General features: G+C 42.0%; 1 protein-coding gene across 8 annotated transcripts in view; it reads right to left on the minus strand.

Annotated features, from left to right (window-relative positions):
- Window positions 1–17,239, minus strand: part of PDXDC1 (pyridoxal dependent decarboxylase domain containing 1) — a 66,876-nt gene that overhangs the window by 17,845 nt on the left and 31,792 nt on the right. For all 8 annotated transcript variants that reach the window (XR_008621313.2, XM_055099374.2, XM_055099371.2 and 5 more), the window contains 8 exons: window positions 16,728–16,917; window positions 14,475–14,543; window positions 13,563–13,641; window positions 7,094–7,178; window positions 6,142–6,190; window positions 5,888–5,989; window positions 4,330–4,455; window positions 549–599 (listed from right to left, as the gene is read on the minus strand). Coding sequence is in view for 7 of the 8 variants with exons in the window: in XM_055099374.2 (XP_054955349.1) it covers window positions 549–599; window positions 4,330–4,455; window positions 5,888–5,989; window positions 6,142–6,190; window positions 7,094–7,178; window positions 13,563–13,641; window positions 14,475–14,543; window positions 16,728–16,917 (751 nt within the window). In the remaining variant the exon portion in view is untranslated. The remainder of the gene's footprint in view (window positions 1–548; window positions 600–4,329; window positions 4,456–5,887; window positions 5,990–6,141; window positions 6,191–7,093; window positions 7,179–13,562; window positions 13,642–14,474; window positions 14,544–16,727; window positions 16,918–17,239) is intronic.

Consider the following 17,239-nt stretch of genomic DNA (forward strand, 5'->3'; position numbering starts at 1 on the left):
GATCCTCATTCTCTCCTAAGTCCTTATTTCCTTGTCTAGTTATGCCTAGGGAACAATCTGTTGGATTCACTTCAGGAAGATATCAGAAGACAAGAGCAGGGCCATTTGCTTTTCTCTTTCTCCCACTTCATGCAAATGAAAACTGATGGCAGAAGGTTGCAGAAAGAGAAGCCCAAAGCATTCTGAGGCACAAAGTGAGTTTTCATTTTGGGAAGAGGAGTGTGCCCAAGGCCTTGGGCAGCTGAAGTCGATGGTGTTTATCTTTGTGCAATTCTGAACTTTAACACAATAAATGAAGTACATGAAAAGCACCATAGGAATTAAACATTGTATGGTTCAAATTTCTTCGCTTCAGACTCACTGTATAAATATAGGCAGGTTTTTTTTGTTTTTGTTTTTTGTGTCTTTTTTTGTTTTTTTTTTTTACTGGAGCTGCCACAATTCCACTGAAATGTGGAGAAAATCATTCTAAAGTTCTAAAATCATTCTAAGTTGCTGAGGTTCAAAAAAAGTTATATTTTGAAAACAGATGAAATTATATACTATACCAAGATTTTGATGTAATTCACTTTCTTCAAACTTTCCTGCAACCGTTGACTCTGCAAATGACAAAAAATAACACATGTAATTAGATGGACATGGGACATGAAGAAGTGGTTTTCACCAGGGGCTGTGGAGGTCTGTGAACACGGATGTCAGGCAAAGTCACCTGCCACTTGGTGGTTTCTAAGTTCAGCCACCTGTTTTTGTATTTCAACATCTGTAAATATTCACCAATCTTTCAAGTTACATGTAGTAATTCAAGAAAAGCAGTTTCTAATAAGACACGGAAATCTGTTGTATTTGCAATGTAAGTCTGTCATTCAAAAGCTACTGAGTATAAACACGTGCAAGGCACAGTACTGAACACTAGGGGAGACCAACGACAAATGAGAGGATGCAGCACGCTCAAGAGCTGGTGGTAAGAGCACAGTGCTGCCACTCATCACCTGCAGGACCACGGATAAGTCACTTCATCTGCCAGTCACCAGCTATGTAACCTGTCTATGCTTCAGTTCCCTCAACTATAAAATGGGGAGGATAGTATGTATCTCACATTGCTGTGAGGATTAAATGAGTTGATATGCAATACAGGAAGTGCTTAGAAACAGGGTCTAGAATGTAGTGTCATTAGACTAATGTCTCAATCCCAGGTCCCTCATCACTAATCATATCTAACTCATGGGATTGGAGTATATTAATTCAACAGATATTCACTGAGTACTGGACAGTAGAAAGCCCCTCAAGAAATTCCTTTTTGTTTTCTTAAAGAAAATTAATTCTGAATACACTGTCATCAGTGGAACTGACATTCTAGTGAAGTTGCAGGGATCAAATGAGATGATGCATGAAAGTACTTCATGGTGCCTGACACTGAGGTGAATGCTCAATAACTACTGAAGACGAGAAAGAAGAGAGAAGAGAAGGAAGAGGAGGATGAGGAGGCGAATGCTGATTTACGCTCTCAGGAAATGTATGCTCCACTGTGGACTATAAGGCATGGCTATATACAGATCACCATGTCTGCTAAATGTCCATGCAGTTTAACACATGCATTTATTAGCCTGTGAGTCAGCAGGAGGACAGCATTCAAATCCTCAGGAGTATACGGTTCTGCCTGCAGGAAGATGCCAGAGCTGTGCTGACCTCAAGGGTCTGGTAGTTAATGGCATCATTCTCCCGCACTCCATAGCCATGGGAAATTGAAAAAATCTCCCAAGTGCCCAAGCCGTCTCTAAACTAAGTTACTAAGGCTTCTCTTTCCTAAGAACCACATCTCAAGAAGTGAGCTAATAGCACAGTGAGACACTTTTCAAAAAATGCAGTGCTTTTGTAAACATAATGAGCATCAATCTTTTTTTTTTTTTTTTTTTTTTTTTTTTTGAGACAGGGTCCTACTCTGTCGCCCAGGCTGGAGTGGAGTAGTGCAGTAGTGCTATTTGGGCTCACGGCAACCTTGACCTCCTGGGCTCAAGTGATCTTCCCACCTCAGCCTCCTGTGTAGCTGGGATCACAGGTGTGTGCCACTACACCTGGCTAATTTTTGTATTTTTTGTAGAGACAGGGTTTCACCACATTGCCCAGGCTGGTGTTGAACTCTGGGGTTTAAGTGATCCACCTGCCTTGGCCTCCCAAAGTGCTGGGATTATAGGCATGAGCCACTGCACCCAGCCCAGAGCATACTTAAGACTGTTGAACTATCCTAACATATGATGAACGAAGGGACTACTGCTAGAGCACTATGCAAATACTTTTCTCGTGTGTGTGTGTGTGTGTGTTTTTAGATGGTGTCACCCAGGCTGGAGTGCAGTGGCACGATCTTGGCTTACTGCAACCTCCGCCTCCCAAGTTCAAGCAATTCTCCCTGCCTCAGCCTCCTGAGTAGCTGGGACTACAGGCGCCTGCCACCATACCTGGCTAATTTTTGTATATTTAGTAGAGACGGAGTCTCACCATGTTGGCCAGGCTGGTCTCAAACTCCTGACCTCGGGTGATCCGCCTGCCTCGGCCTCCCAAAGTGCTGGGATTACAGGCATGAGCCACCACGCCCGGCCTATTTTTCTTTCTTTTTTTAAAAGACTGAGTTTCGCCCTGGCTGGAGTGCAGTGGTGCAATCTCGGCTCACTGCAAGCTCCGCCTTCTGGGTTCACGCCATTCTCCTGCCTCAGCCTCCCAAGTAGCTGGGACTACAGGCACCCGCCACCATGCCTGGCTAATTTTTGTATTTTTATTAGAGACAGGGTTTCACCGTGTTAGCCAGGATGGTCTTGATCTCCTGACCTCATGATCTGCCCACCTCGGCCTCCCAAGGTGCTGGGATTACAGGCGTGAGCCACTGCACCCGGCCACCTATGTTTCTTAAATATAGAAATGATACTTGAGGAAGTGCTAACTCCCCAAGAATATATTTAAAACAAAGATTTCAACCCACGTGCATAACTTACTATATGAACAGACACTACTGCAAGAGCTCTACCTGTATTCGTTCCTCGAGCCATCCTGGCAATCCTTGTCATATAATTTATATTTCACAGGTAAGAAAATGGAGGTGACGCACTTCTGAGCTTAGGGAGGGCTCAGCTCTAACCCTGAGTAAACATGACCCTGTTTTTTGGCTTTTTTTTTTTTTTTTTTTTTGAGACGGAGCCTCGCTCTGTCACCCAGGCTGGAGTGCAGTGGCGCGATCTCGGCTCACTGCAAGCTCTCCCTCCCGGGTTCACACCATTCTCCGGCCTCAGCCTCCTGAGCAGCTGGGACTACAGGCGCCCGCCACCACGCCCAGCTAATTTTTTGTATTTTTAGTAGAGACGGGGTTTCACCGTGTTAGCCAGGATGGTCTTGATCTCATGACCTTGTGATCCACCCGCTTCAGCCTCCCAAAGTGCTGGAATTACAGGCGTGAGCCACCGTGCCAAGCCTGTTTTTTTGCTTTCTAAATGCTATGATCTGAATATTTATGTCCCCACAAAATTCCTATGTGGAAACCTAATCCCAAATGAGTTGAGGCCTTTGGGAGGTCATTAGGGCATGAGGATGGAACCCTCACAAACAGGATTAGTGACCTTCTGAAAGAGGCTCAAGGGACTGTGCTCACCCCTTCTGCCATGTGAGGCCACATGCAAGGCACTACCTATGAGGAACGGGCCCTCACCAGACATGGAATCTCCTGGCACCTCGATCTGAGACTTCTCACGTCCAGAACTGTAAGCAATAAATGTCTGTTGTTTATAAATTACCCACTCTAAGGTATTTTGTTATAGAAGCCTGAATGCTCTAAAACACTGAAATATAGCATAATTATATATTTTTCACAATTAAAACACACCTAAAATGGAGAGAGAATTAGAATTGTCCCCAAGAGCCCTGCAATTTGGAAACCCAAGCCAGCTGGTTTTTAAAATATCCATGCCCTCCATAACCACCCTGTAACCTTCCTATTCCCTCACCGTAGTCAGTCAATCAAGGGGAACACTCGCTCCCCACCCCTCCACCTTTTGCACCCTTCTCCACTCCTTGGAAGTCATCTGTGACTTCTTTTCTGATCCCATGCTGACAGTGGTGTTCCTTTTCATCTGATTTCATCTGCACACAAATGCTGGGACAGACAACCCAGCACTTTCTCCCAGAACTTTGAACAAGAAATATTTACATGCAGGGCGATTAGTCTCTGGCTCACGAGACAGTCAATCCAGACAACACCACTCTGGATGGAAGGTACAGAAATGAGATGTTTTTCTGTCTCTGCTGTGGCCAAGGAGTCTTTCATTTAAATGTCAGGCTTCTACTCACCAGTTGACAGGCATGCTTGATCCTCTCCACAAACCCATCAAGTCCCAAGTATTGTAAAGATAACCACAGAGGCAGGGCACGGAGTTTGTCTGTGGGCTTATTTGATGTAAGACCAGCAACTAAAGTCTAAAAAAGCCAAAAGAGGTTTATTAATCAAAGCCATTGCAATCTCATAATAGAACTAACCAGCTACCATTTGCTACCCACTTAGTGTGGGCTAGATGCCATACTAGTCACTAGGCTTGCATTATCCATGTGATCTTCCAACAACTCTGTGAGCTAAGTATTCTAGGTAACTTCACTCAGAGACCTCGGTTTGTCCAAGGGTTCACAGCTCAGGAGTGGCAAAGCCAGGAAAAGCCAGTGGAAAACCCAGATGGGTCACATCCCAGAACCTAGGAGACTCCCCACTTCGAAGGTAGCTCTGAGCATCCTCAAACACCTGGCCATTATTAGCTGAGCAAGACAGCAGTGTTTTAGCAGAAATCACTTAAACCTTATTTTACACGCTGACCTATATTATCAAGAACCACATTATTATTATTATTATTTGTGACAGGTTTCGTTTTCATTCTGTCGCCCAGGCTGCAGTGCAGTAGTGTGATCATAGCTCACTGCAGCCTTGATCTCCAGGGCTCAATCAGCCCTCCCACATTAGCCTCATGAGTAGCTGGGACTACAGGCTCACACCACCATGCCCAGCTAAATCTTTGTTGTTGTTGTTGTTGTTGTTTTATAGAGATGAGGTTTCACCATGTTGCCCAGGCTGGTCTCAAACTCCTAGGCTCAAGCGATCTGCCTGCCTCAACCCTCCAAAGTGCTGGGATTACAGGCATGAGCCACCACGCCTGGCCCACAACTACGATTAAAAAAAAAAAAATGTGGCCAGGTGCGATGGCTCATGCCTGTAATCCCAGCACTTTGGGAGGCTGAGGCAGGCAGATCACCTGAGATCGCGAGTTCAACATGACCAACGTGGTGAAACACTGCCTCTACTAAAAATACAAAATAAGCCAGGCATGGTGGCGCATGCCTGTAATCCCAGCCACTTGGGAGGCTGAGGCAAGAGAATCACTTGAATCCAGGAGGTGGAGGTTGCAGTGCGCCAAGATCATCTCACCATTGCACTCCAGCCTGGGTGACAGAGCGAGACTCCATATCAAAAAAAAAAAAAAAAAAAAAAGTTACAACCTATTGGGCAATGTGGATCAGGAGGCTTAAAACTCCCCCACTCAGTCATTCCACATCTGGGAAACTATTCTAAGGAAATAATTAGAAACACAGAAGGACGTTCACTGCTTCATTATTTCAGTAACAAAACTCTGAAAACATCCTATAAGTTCATAAATGGAGAATAATTAAATTGTGACAGAATATTATACAATCATAAAATGTCATTAAAAAAAGTCTCACCTTACAAGTTTCTCTTTAAAAAAATGAAATAGAAGTGAAATTATGGGTATTTTTCACTTTTTCCTGTATTTTTCTGGATTTTGCCCCCAAAGCCAATAATGTGTATTAGCCACACCCACTCCCTCCCCAGTGAGTGGAAACTTACCAAGGCAGGGTCATCGTGTTTATACAGTGTCACCGCAGGAACAGCTGGCAAACCCAGCCATGGGCCAGGAGTCATCGTCATGCTATCACATTTAGCTGCAGCCTACCAAAACAAGAACAACTCTTTGTTAGATTATCAGAATACACAAACCTAACACCCACCTCCATTCATAAAAACTGTGAAGAGCCATGAGGGATTGAGTGATTTTAAATTCATTCTTAAAAACACCAATATTCAGTAAATCAACAACATACCAGCACTGATGAGGAGACATAACCCAGAGCCAATGTTGCCAGATTCACACTGGAAGAAAAAACACCAGTCCAAGAACTAATTATTTAATGTTGCTTACTCACCATGTACTTAAAAAAATAAAGGCTGTGCTGTTGCAAGTTGACACTTAAGTATATTTTTAATGTTATTAGCTTTCATAACAGCAACAGAAGATATGCTTTATACATATGAAGGAAAATCCTGAAAATGCACTTTAATAAAAATGTGTCTCAGGAACTATCCCCGCTCATTTAATATAATGGGAGTATTATTCTCTTTCATGGATCTTATTTTCCAGTTATCATTCTTTACTTAGGGATCAAAAAGAAACCTCCCTGTATGATGTGGTGGATATGGGCTACTCTGGCTGCCCACGTCCGTTCCCCCTGCTTCTCTTAATGGCCCTACAATAGCCTTCCGGGGCGCCATCTCCATTTCTTCCAGCAGAACATGAGCTTTATGGGGAGGAGACACCACTATCTGCTCCAGAGGAAAGCAAAGAACCTGAACTGTCAGAGCATTACTTCTCCCTGGCCACAGTGGCTGGTTCAATACGAGACTTCTGTTAGGACTTCCAGCTGACCACGAAGCTGGAAAGAAGGCTGGAGTTTCTGCAGCTACTTTGCACTGTAACAGGAAGATCTGTCCACAGATAGAGGAAACCAAGCCCAGTGCCTGTGACTGGGGGAGCAGAGGTGGGAGTAACACTGGATCCTGGTTGATGTCGTGCCTGAGGCAGTCATAACACTGCTCTTTGTAGTTATGTGAGCCAGTAAGATCTCTTTGGGCTTAAGCCAATTTGGGTTATTTTGTGATCTGTGACCCAAAGAGCCCTTCGTGATAAATGTCACCGAAGTGAGAGCCTGGATGTCCAGTCCTCATAAGGACTCTGTGCAGGCCCGAATGGAGCCACCAGCCTCACCACCAGCTTACCCCTCCACATGAAGCCATATGCCATACTGCTCACAGAGTTCTTTCAATCTCCCAATCTTGTCTGTGTGTCCTACTGCTGCCGTTCCTAGGATAAAACACATCAGGGCATTAAAAGGAACAAATGTTTTCTAAGGCTTTATACCTTAAACACTTTTATACACATTATCGCCCTAGGAGGGAAGTGACTTATTATATCCCTATTTTATTGAAATTTTCTTTCTGGAAGGACTTAAAATCAGTGTTTGTGAGTTGACTTATTACAAGCTTTGAAGAGTATGTAATCTCTATTACATGTATCTAATTGTGTCATTGAATTCTTTTATATACTTATTTTCTATCTACTTGATCTGCTGACTCATGAGAAATATATTCAAATCTCCCACCAAGATTGTGGTTTGTCAATATATACTTGTGTTACATCAGACTTTTCCTTTAGCTTTCCTGTATATATTTTAAAGTTATGTTCACAAGCATTCATAACTGTTTTTTTTTTTTTTTTTTGAGACGGAGTCTCACACTGTCGCCCAGGCTAGAGTGCAGTGGCATGATCTCAACTCTGCAACCTCCACCTCCCAGGTTCAAGCAATTCTCCTTGCCTCAGCCTCCCAAGTAGGTGGGATTACAGGCGCCGGCCACCACGCCCGGCTAATTTTTTTGTATTTTTAGTAGAGACGGGGTTTCACTACGTTGGCCAGGCTGGTCTCGAACTCCTGACCTCGTGATCCACCTGCCTCGGCCTTCCAAAGTGCTGGGATTATAAGCATGAGCCACCGTGCCCAGCAGGTATAACTGTTATTTCTTTTAGGAGATTACATCTTTCATCAATATGAAGTCTATTTTATCCCACATTAATATGGCTATGGTACTTTCATTTTGTCAGCATTTGTCCAAGATAAACTTTTCCACCTTTTTATTTTATTGTCACTTCCTGGATTATTTTGATTTACATATGCCCTTTATAAAAATCATATAGGTGGGCTGGGCACAGTGGCTCACATCTGTAATCCCAGCACTCTGGGAGGCCCAGGCGGGTGGATCACAAGGTCAGGAGATAGAGACCATCCTGGCTAACACGGTGAAATCCCGTCTCTACTAAAAATACAAAAACAAAATTAGCCGGGTGTAGTGGTGGGCGCCTATAGTCCCAGGTACTCGTGGGGCTGAGGCGGGAGAATGGCGTGAACCTCGGAGGCAGAGCTTATAGTGAGCCGAGATCGTGCCACTGCACTCCAGCCTGGGCAACAAAGCGAGACTCCAGCTCAAAAAACAAACAAACAAAACATATAGATGAATTTGTTTTGTTTCCACCCAGGTTCCTTGTAATACAGAACATGCATTCTGAAGCCAGCTTAATTAAGCATATTAAGCACTTTCAGCCGCTCCCTTGGTAATTGACTGCACTACAGATTTTGCTGGGGAGATCCCTTTTCAGAGAGAGCTTAGTTAAAACGTTGAGTCAGGCATTCCCCCAACCGTCCTAAATTTCCAGTTAGCAGTAAGCCAACTAAAAAGATTTCAAACACTCACCAATGGCCTCAACAAACACAGCTAAAGAAAGTAGTTCTTTTGTAAGGTCTATGCCAGGAAAAGGGCTGAAAACTTTTTCCCCTCATACCTAAATCTACCTCAAATTAAAAAAAAAAAAAAATCTTAACAGACACATTTAGTTTAGCTGAAACAAGATCAAATGTCAATGCATGGGCTGTGCCACAGGCTCTTCCAGCAAAATAAAAGCGTACTGCTGTGTTAGTGCCTGGATCGCATGCAGATTCTCTTTTCATATTTCTTGGCAACGTCTGGTGACTAACCCTTGACATGTGTCTGCTGACATCTGCAACATAATCACACTGGCAAGTCACTCAGTCACATGCAAACTGCAGCCCCTCCAGTTTATCATGTGATTGAATATGGGTGAATTTGTGTTTTTAAACAATAAGGCAGGAAGTGATGGTTTTCCTGTTGGCAATAAAGTGAATATTTATGTGGTTTTTCTATTTTGTCTTTTTTTTTTTTTTTTTTTTTGAGACAGAGTCTCACCCTGTTGCCCAGGCCGGAGTGCAGCAGCGCAATCTCGGCTCACTGCAATCTCAGCCTCCTGGGTTCAAGCTATTCTCCTGCCTCGGCCTCCTAAGTAGCTGGGATTACAGGTGCCTGCCACCACAACCAGCTAATTTTTATATTTTTAGTAGAGACAGGGTTTCGCCATTTTGGCCAGGCTGGTCTTGAACTCCTGACCTCAGGTGATCTTCCCGCCTTGGCCTCTCAATGTGCTGGAATTACAGGCATGAGCCACCGCACCCGGCCTAAATAAGCAGTTTTATTGTAGTATGATTTTTTTTTTTTTTTTTTTTTTTGAGACAGAGTCACTTTCTGTCGCCCAGGCTACAGTGCGGTGGTGCGATCTTGGCTCACTGCAACCTCCACCTCCCAGGTTCAAGCGATTCTCCTGCCTCAGCCTCCCAAGTAGCTGGGACTACAGGTGCACACCACCACACCTGGCTAATTTTTGCATTTTTAGTAGAGATGGGGTTTTACCACATTGGTCAGGCTGGTCTTGAACTCCTGACCTTGTGATCTGCCTGCCTCAGCCTCCCAAAGTGCTGGGACTACAGGCATGAGCTGCCATGCTCGGCCTATTGTAGTATGATTTACATGCAACAAAACTCACTCATGTAAGTATACGGTCCAATGAGTTTTGACAAATATATAGAGCATGTAACCATCAACACAATCAAGATTCAGAATACTTCCATCAACCCCCAAATCCCATCAACCCCAATATAATTACCCTTTCCCTGACTCCTCACTGACCCTGGAAAATCCTGATCTGCTTCTGTCACTGTAGTTTTTTGCCTTTTTTTTTTTTTTTTTTTTTGAGATAGGGTCTCACTCTGTCGCCCAGGCTGAAGTGCAGTGGCACAATCTCGGCTCATTGCAAGCTCTGCCTCCCGGGTTCAAGCCATTCTCCTGCCTCAGCCTCTCAAGTAGCTGGGACTACAGGTGCCCACCACCACACCTGGCAAATTTTATTTATTTACTTATTTATTTTTTACAGAGACAGAGTCTCACTCTGTCACCAAGGCTGGAGTGCAGTGGTGCGATCTCACCTCACTGCAACCTCTGCCTCCCGAGTTCACGCCATTCTCCTGCCTTAGCCTCCCAAGTAGCTGGGACTACAGGTGCCCACCACCACACCCAGCTATTTTCTTGTATTTTTAGTGGAAACAGGGTTTCACCATGTTAGCCAGGATGTCTTGATCTCCTGACCTCGTAATCTGCCCGCCTCGGCCTCCCAAAGTGCTGGGATTACAGGCTTGAGTCACTGTGCCTGGCCTGACATTATATTTTAAAGAATTTTTTTTTTTTTTTTTTTTTTTTAAGAAAGGATCTCGCTCTGTCACCCAGGCTGGGGTATGGTAGCACAATCTTGGCTCACTGCAACCTCTCTCTCCTGGGTTCAAGCCAACCTCCCACCAAAGCCTCTGGAGTAGCTGGGACTACAGGTACACACCACCACACCTGGCTAATGTTTAGTATTTTTTGTAGAGATTTCCTAGGGGTTTCGCCATGTTGCCCAGGCTGGTCTCGAACACCTGAGGGCAATTGATCTCACAGTCTCAGCCTTCCCAAGTGTTGGGATTACAAGTGTGAGCCACCTGTAATTTCTCCATTCTAACAAACATGTAGTAATGTCTCATGGTGATCTTAATTTGCATTTCACTAATGACTAATGATGTTAAACATCTTTTCAAGTGCTATACATTTTCATTTGCTTTGATGAAGTATCTGCTCAAATCTGTTGTTCATTTAAAAAATTGTATTTTGGTCCGGGCACAGTGGCTCACACCTGTAATCCCAGCACTTTGGGAGGCCAAGGCAGGCAGATCACCTAAGGTCAGGAGTTCAAGACCAGCCTGGCCAACACGGTGAAACCCCATCTCTACTAAAAATACAAAAAAACTAGCTAGGTGTGGTGGTGCATGCCTTTAATCCCAGGTACTCGGGAGGCTAAGGCAGAAGAATCACTGGAACCCGGGAGGCAGAGGTTGCAGTGAGCCAAGATCGCACCACTGCACTCTAGTCTGGGCAACAGAATGAGACTCCATCTCAAAAAAAAAAAAAAAAATTGTATTGCTTGTGTCCTTATTGAGTTGTAACAGTTCTTTACATATTTTAGATACAAGTTCTTTGTCAAACAAATGTTTTGTAGCTTCTGGGGAAAAGAATGAAAAAGAAATTTTAAAAGAAGACAGGCCTGGGACAGTGGCTGGCTGGGTGTGGTGGCTCACGCCTGTAATCCCATCACTTTGGGAGGCCAAGGCAGGTGGACCACCTGAGGTCAGGAGTTTGAGACCAGCCTGGCCAACATGGCGAAATCTCGTCTCTACTAAAAATACAAAAATTAGCCCGGCGTGGTGGCGTGCGCCTGTAATCCCAGCTACTCGGGAGGCTGAGGCAGGCGAATCGCTTGAACCTGGGAGGCGGAGGTTGCAGTGAGCCAAGGTCGCACCACTGCACTCCAGCCTGGGCAGCACAGCAAAACTCCATCTCAAAAACATAAAAAATAAAAATAGAAAAAGACAAAAAAAAAAAAATTAGAAAAAAATGTTTTGCAAATATTTCTCCCAGTCTGTAACTTGCCTTTCATCTTCTTAATAGGGGCTTTCAAACAGCTAATGCTTTTAATTTTTGATAAAGTACAATTTATGGTTCACATATTTTGTATCCTAAGAAATGTAACCTAAGGTCACAAAGATCTCCTGTATTTTCTTCGAGACATTTTATTGTCTTAGATCTATGCTTAGGTTGATGAACCATTTATAGTTAATATTTATATATACAGAGAATAAGATAAGGGTTGAGATTCAGTTTTTTTCCATATGGATATCCAAGCTCTAAGACCACTGATGGAAAAAGATTGTCCTTTCTCCCTCGAATTACTCAGGCATCTGTAAAAACCTGAAGTGTCCATATACTTCACATGAGTCTATTTCTGAATTCTCTATTTTCTTTGGTTAATCTCACACAGTCTTACTTGCTGCTTTACAGAAGTCTTGAAGTATGACAAGGTAAGTCTTCCAATTTTGTTCTTTTTCAAAATCCCTTGGGCTGTTCCTAGATCCCTTGTATTTCTATATAAACTTTAGAATTAGCTCATCAAGTTCTATAAGAAATTGTAGCCTGTTGAGATTTTAAGATGGATCAAGTTGAATCTACAGATTAGTTTGGGAAGAAGTGACTTAATACTTAGTCTTCCAACCCGTGTGTATGGCATATCGTTCTTAGGTCTTCTTGAATTTCTCTCAGTAACATTCTTAGTTCTCAATGTACAGATCTTGCATATATTTTGTTAAATTTATCCATAAATTTTTCATCTTTTTTGATCCTATTATAAATGACATTTAAAATTCAATTTCCAATTCTTCTTTGCTAGTATGTAAAAATCCAGAAAATGGTTTAGATTTGATCATTAGTTCCAGTAGCTTTTCTTTAGTTTTCTATCTATACAATCATGCCTGCAAACAAAGTTTTATTTCTTCCTTTCTAATCTGTCAGTTATTTTTTTTGCCTTATTGCACTGTCTTAGATTTCAAGTATGATGCTGAATGAGATAAATGGAGCAGCAAGTGGTAGTTGCTCTGCCGCCTATAAGGTAGATATTTAAGTGTGACATCTTATGAATTTTCTTGTTTAATTTTTACAACAATCTTACAATGTCAGTACAATTATTTTTATTTATTTATTGAGATGGGGTCTTGCTATGTTACCCAGACTAGTATTGAACTTCTGAGCTTAAGCCAACATCTTGCTTGTCTCCTGAGTAGGGGGACTATAGGCATGTGCCACCACACCTGGCTTAAATGTGTCATTTAAAAATTCAGGCCAGGCACAGTGGCTCATGCCTGTAATCCCAGCAATTTGGGAGGCTGAGGCAGGCGGATCACCTGAGGTCAGGAGTTCGAGACCAGCCTGGCCAACATAGTGAAACCCTGTCTCTACTAAAAATACAAGAAATTAGCCAGATGTGGTGGCATGCACCTATAATCCCAGCAATTCAGGAGGTTGAGGCAGGAGAAACACTTGAACCCGGGAGGCAGAGATTGCAGTGAGGTGAGATTGTGCTACTGCACTCCAGCCTGGGCAACAGAGTGAGACTCTGTCTCAAAAAAATAAAATAAAATTCAGTTTAGAACAGGGAAAAGAAGTACATGAAGGAGAAGATAGAGAAGCATTTACCATCTAAATGAAAAAGTATACACACACATAAAATAACTTCCAAAACAAACCAACAATTAAAGAAAAATCTAACAAGCCAACCTTACTATTACAGTTTTTGCTACAATGTGGATATGGACTATTTTAAACATGTGGTACACACACATTTCTTAAGACTTTATCTTTTATAGGCTGAGGATGTAGCCTCGCTCCTACATATTCAAAATGGTAGATTCAGCATCATGCTACCTACCTGCATTTGCGACAAGCAACAGGGGCAGTCTTCCTCGCTCTATATCATCTTTAATCAGTTTCTCCAGGAAGGCAACATCCTGGAACCAAAACAAATCATTACAAAATGAGGTGCCCAGTATAAAAGCTATAAAATGAAAAATTATGACTTACAAAAGAAGCAGATAACTCTCAAAAGTAATGTCAAATCAATTCTTACTCTTGACAATTTTTCTGTTTTCTCTCATCATAGATGTGAAAATCAAATAGTTTTCCTTGAAGACTAGAAAAATCAGTTAAACAAAATTAAAGGTAAAAACTGTACATATGCAGGAACATTTCTTTGATTTTAAACATTTACATTTAAATGAAATGTTCTCTTAACTCTCCTAAAACAGCCAAGAATGTATCTCTACTATTACTCACTGATGTACCTGAACTAGAAAATAAAACTACCTTGACAAAAGAAATAAAAAACTCTAAAATCCATCCCTTCCTTTTCCTTCTGGAATCATTAAGGAGAGATTTATCACCTGCATGTCTGAAAATAAGCAGAACTCAATTCCACGATGACAATGAAGAACCTCATTTTCAAAATCTGCCCATTCATAAATCCAGGCAACAGTGCTAACTCATTAAAAGTAGGAGCTTCAGAAGAAATTTCTGGTGCTTAATTGAGCTGCCATGTTTCTACTTAAAGCAGGTGATACAGTAATTACAAGACTCCTTAAAAGCCAGGTGCTCCTGACCTATATACCAACCAACCTTCATGGACATTCACATATTAACAGAAGCATATATTACACAATGTAAGGATCCAAGCAATACATGAGTAAGTTACTAATTATCTGGAGGCCAGCAAAAAGAACTTCATTTGAAAGGCAGTTTCAAAACACAATCCCACATGATTTTACAAACCAAAAGTAGAACTCACCATCTGATGCTGGGATCCAAACATAGTGTTACAGGGTACACGGCACAAGCAGGGGAAGGGCAAGCCGAGCTGCAGGAAGAAACATATGACTTGACAAGAAAGCTCTCTGCACCATTCACTTCAGATTGTGAAAGGCTGTGGCTCTAAGACAAGCCACGATTATTCTTCTAAGAAATCTCTCTCCTTAGGAACTCTTATTATAAATTGATGTTAAAGGACATTTAGAAAGCCAAGCCGAAAAAAAAAAAAGGGTGAATTTCCAAGTGCCTTATAAGAGGATATAATGTAAAATTTTCTAAATGATTCAAGTAATTATCTTTGGTATATTCTAGAATATACCAGAAACACTTTGACAAACACAGAAACAACTGGGTCGTGAGCATTTTAGTGGGGGTAATTTTGGATTCTTTCTCCAAGCATTACTGGTAAATAACACCAGCTAAAGGCATTCAAAGAACAGTATCTTATTTATGGGTTCACCCACCCCTAAAAAGTAATAAATATGGATTAGCAGATGCACATTTCTCAAGAGAAGTGAAGTCAGTGTTATGCAGAGACAGTGATTGTCAACTTAATTTTATATTCTTCATGTTTAGCCTCCAAGTCCTTGAGGAGTTTACAGTTTTAGGAATTGTAAACAGTTGCAGCATATTGTTCTGTATGACTAAGACTTGGTAGCATTCAGAGACCAAAAATTTAATAAGCACATTTTTCTCCTTAAAGGATTAAAAATTATGAATGTGACACCCAAGTAAAACAAATCCTCAAAAAAAATACAGGTATTAAAAGTGAAAATGCCTAGCCCCCTACCCTATAAGCCACCAATCCACCCCGTTAACAGTTTAATACATAACCTTTCAGATATTTTCTAGGTATAAATTTACGTATTTTTCTAGGTACAAAAACATAGGTATAAAGGATACACACACTTTAAAAAACGTGAACATAACCATCTTATATATGCTGCTCTGCCAGCTGCCATTCCCAACAGAACACTCTTACACATCTTTTGAAGGTTAGACTGTTGTCCCCAAACAGCCTTGTGTCCGCAAGAGCCTGGCTTGCAGTAGACACTAAGTAATTCATTTCATGTTTCAGAGGATTATTATTAAACTCCCCATTTTGTACACCCCTCAAGAAGAGGACATAATTTCTTAACACCAGTGATCACAGCTCAGAATCAATTTAAAAGTCACTAAGTGTCTCCCATACATCCCCCTGGGACTCCTACAGCTTACAGAAGAGGAACCCTCCAACCCTACGGTTTTGCTTTCAAATGTTCTTGGCAAAGACGGTTAACAGTGTCTTATCTCGATGTAGTCCTCCCAGTTGGGCCAGAAGCACCATGAACTTTAAAAATAGTCATGCTCGGCTGGGCGCGGTGGCTCACGCCTGTAATCCCAGCACTTTGGGAGGCTGAGGTGGTCAGATCACGAGGTCAGGAGATCGACACCATCCTGGCTAACACGGTGAAACCCCATCTCTACTAAAAAAAATACAAAAAAATTAGCTGCGCGTGGTGGTGGGCACCTGTAGTCCCAGCTACTTGGGAGGCTGAGGCAGGAGAATGGCATGAATCCGGGAGGCGGAGCTTGCAGTGAGCCGAGATCACGCCACTGCACTCCAGCCTGGGCAACAGAGCAAGACTCTGTCTCAAAAAAAAAAAAAAAAAAAAAAAAGTCATGCTCTTTGATCCAGCAATTCTAGACTGACTCTGAAAATCCATCTGAGGACCATAACCCTAAATAAAATACAGGAAGAGCTTTATGCACAGAGAAGTCCTTAACAGCACTACACAAAGAACATTACCTGAAAATGGTCACAGAAAGCAAGAGAATGCAAACACTCTTAGGTGTCCAAAAGGGCAACAGTTAATTACTATATATTCACTTGAAGGAATACCATGAAGACATTAAAAATAAACTATACTTTGAAAAATTATTATTAAAATGATATATTCCTGTTTTAACAATAACTGAAAAGAGCCAGATACAACCATATAAACACAAACACACCCCCTTCGATTAAAGTCTGGGAAAAAAGAGAAAATGTTGACTGCGGATGCCCTTGGGTAATCTATCCCATATTCCTTATTTCTAAATTCAGTAATTTTTACAAATATGACAAAAGCATATAAGACCATCTTTCTTTTCACTCAACAAGAACAGCAACTAGACAAACGGGTCAACCTTAAAACTTTCAGAACAAAATAAGACATTATTTCTTTAAAATAGCCACCTGATACCACATTACCTGATTACAAAGGTATTGGCCCAGGCCAGGTCTAGCAGCAGCACTAAGATATATGACAGGCTTCTTGTTATATAACACATTGAAGCCGTCCACCACGAAGTCTTCATATCGAGAATGAATGGCAAGCCTACATATCTTTGCAAGTCCTTCTCTTTCCTCTTCGTGGAAATAAGCACACCCATTTTCATATCTGTTAAGAGATACATATTAATATGCTCTGATTTCTAGTTAAGGATTGTATAAGTCAACCTTATAATCATGGAGACAATTCTTTTCTCAAGCTAGGAATTGTCACTTTTATCAGGCAGAGAGGACAGGAATGTGAAACATCCTCATCATAGATGGCTAACACCTCATTACAGCTGAGGTTACCAAGCAGCGAGACAATAACCCTCCATCCATACCCAATTCCATAAAGAGCAGAAACTATGAAAACAAGTAGAGACCAGGAATTCTCAGATATAAAAAGCCTGAAGATCATGGTTCTGGCTTATTATGAACTAAGGCCAGCA

The sequence above is a fragment of the Pan paniscus genome, chromosome 18 (assembly GCF_029289425.2).
Source record: "Pan paniscus chromosome 18, NHGRI_mPanPan1-v2.0_pri, whole genome shotgun sequence".
Lineage (NCBI taxonomy): Eukaryota > Metazoa > Chordata > Mammalia > Primates > Hominidae > Pan > Pan paniscus.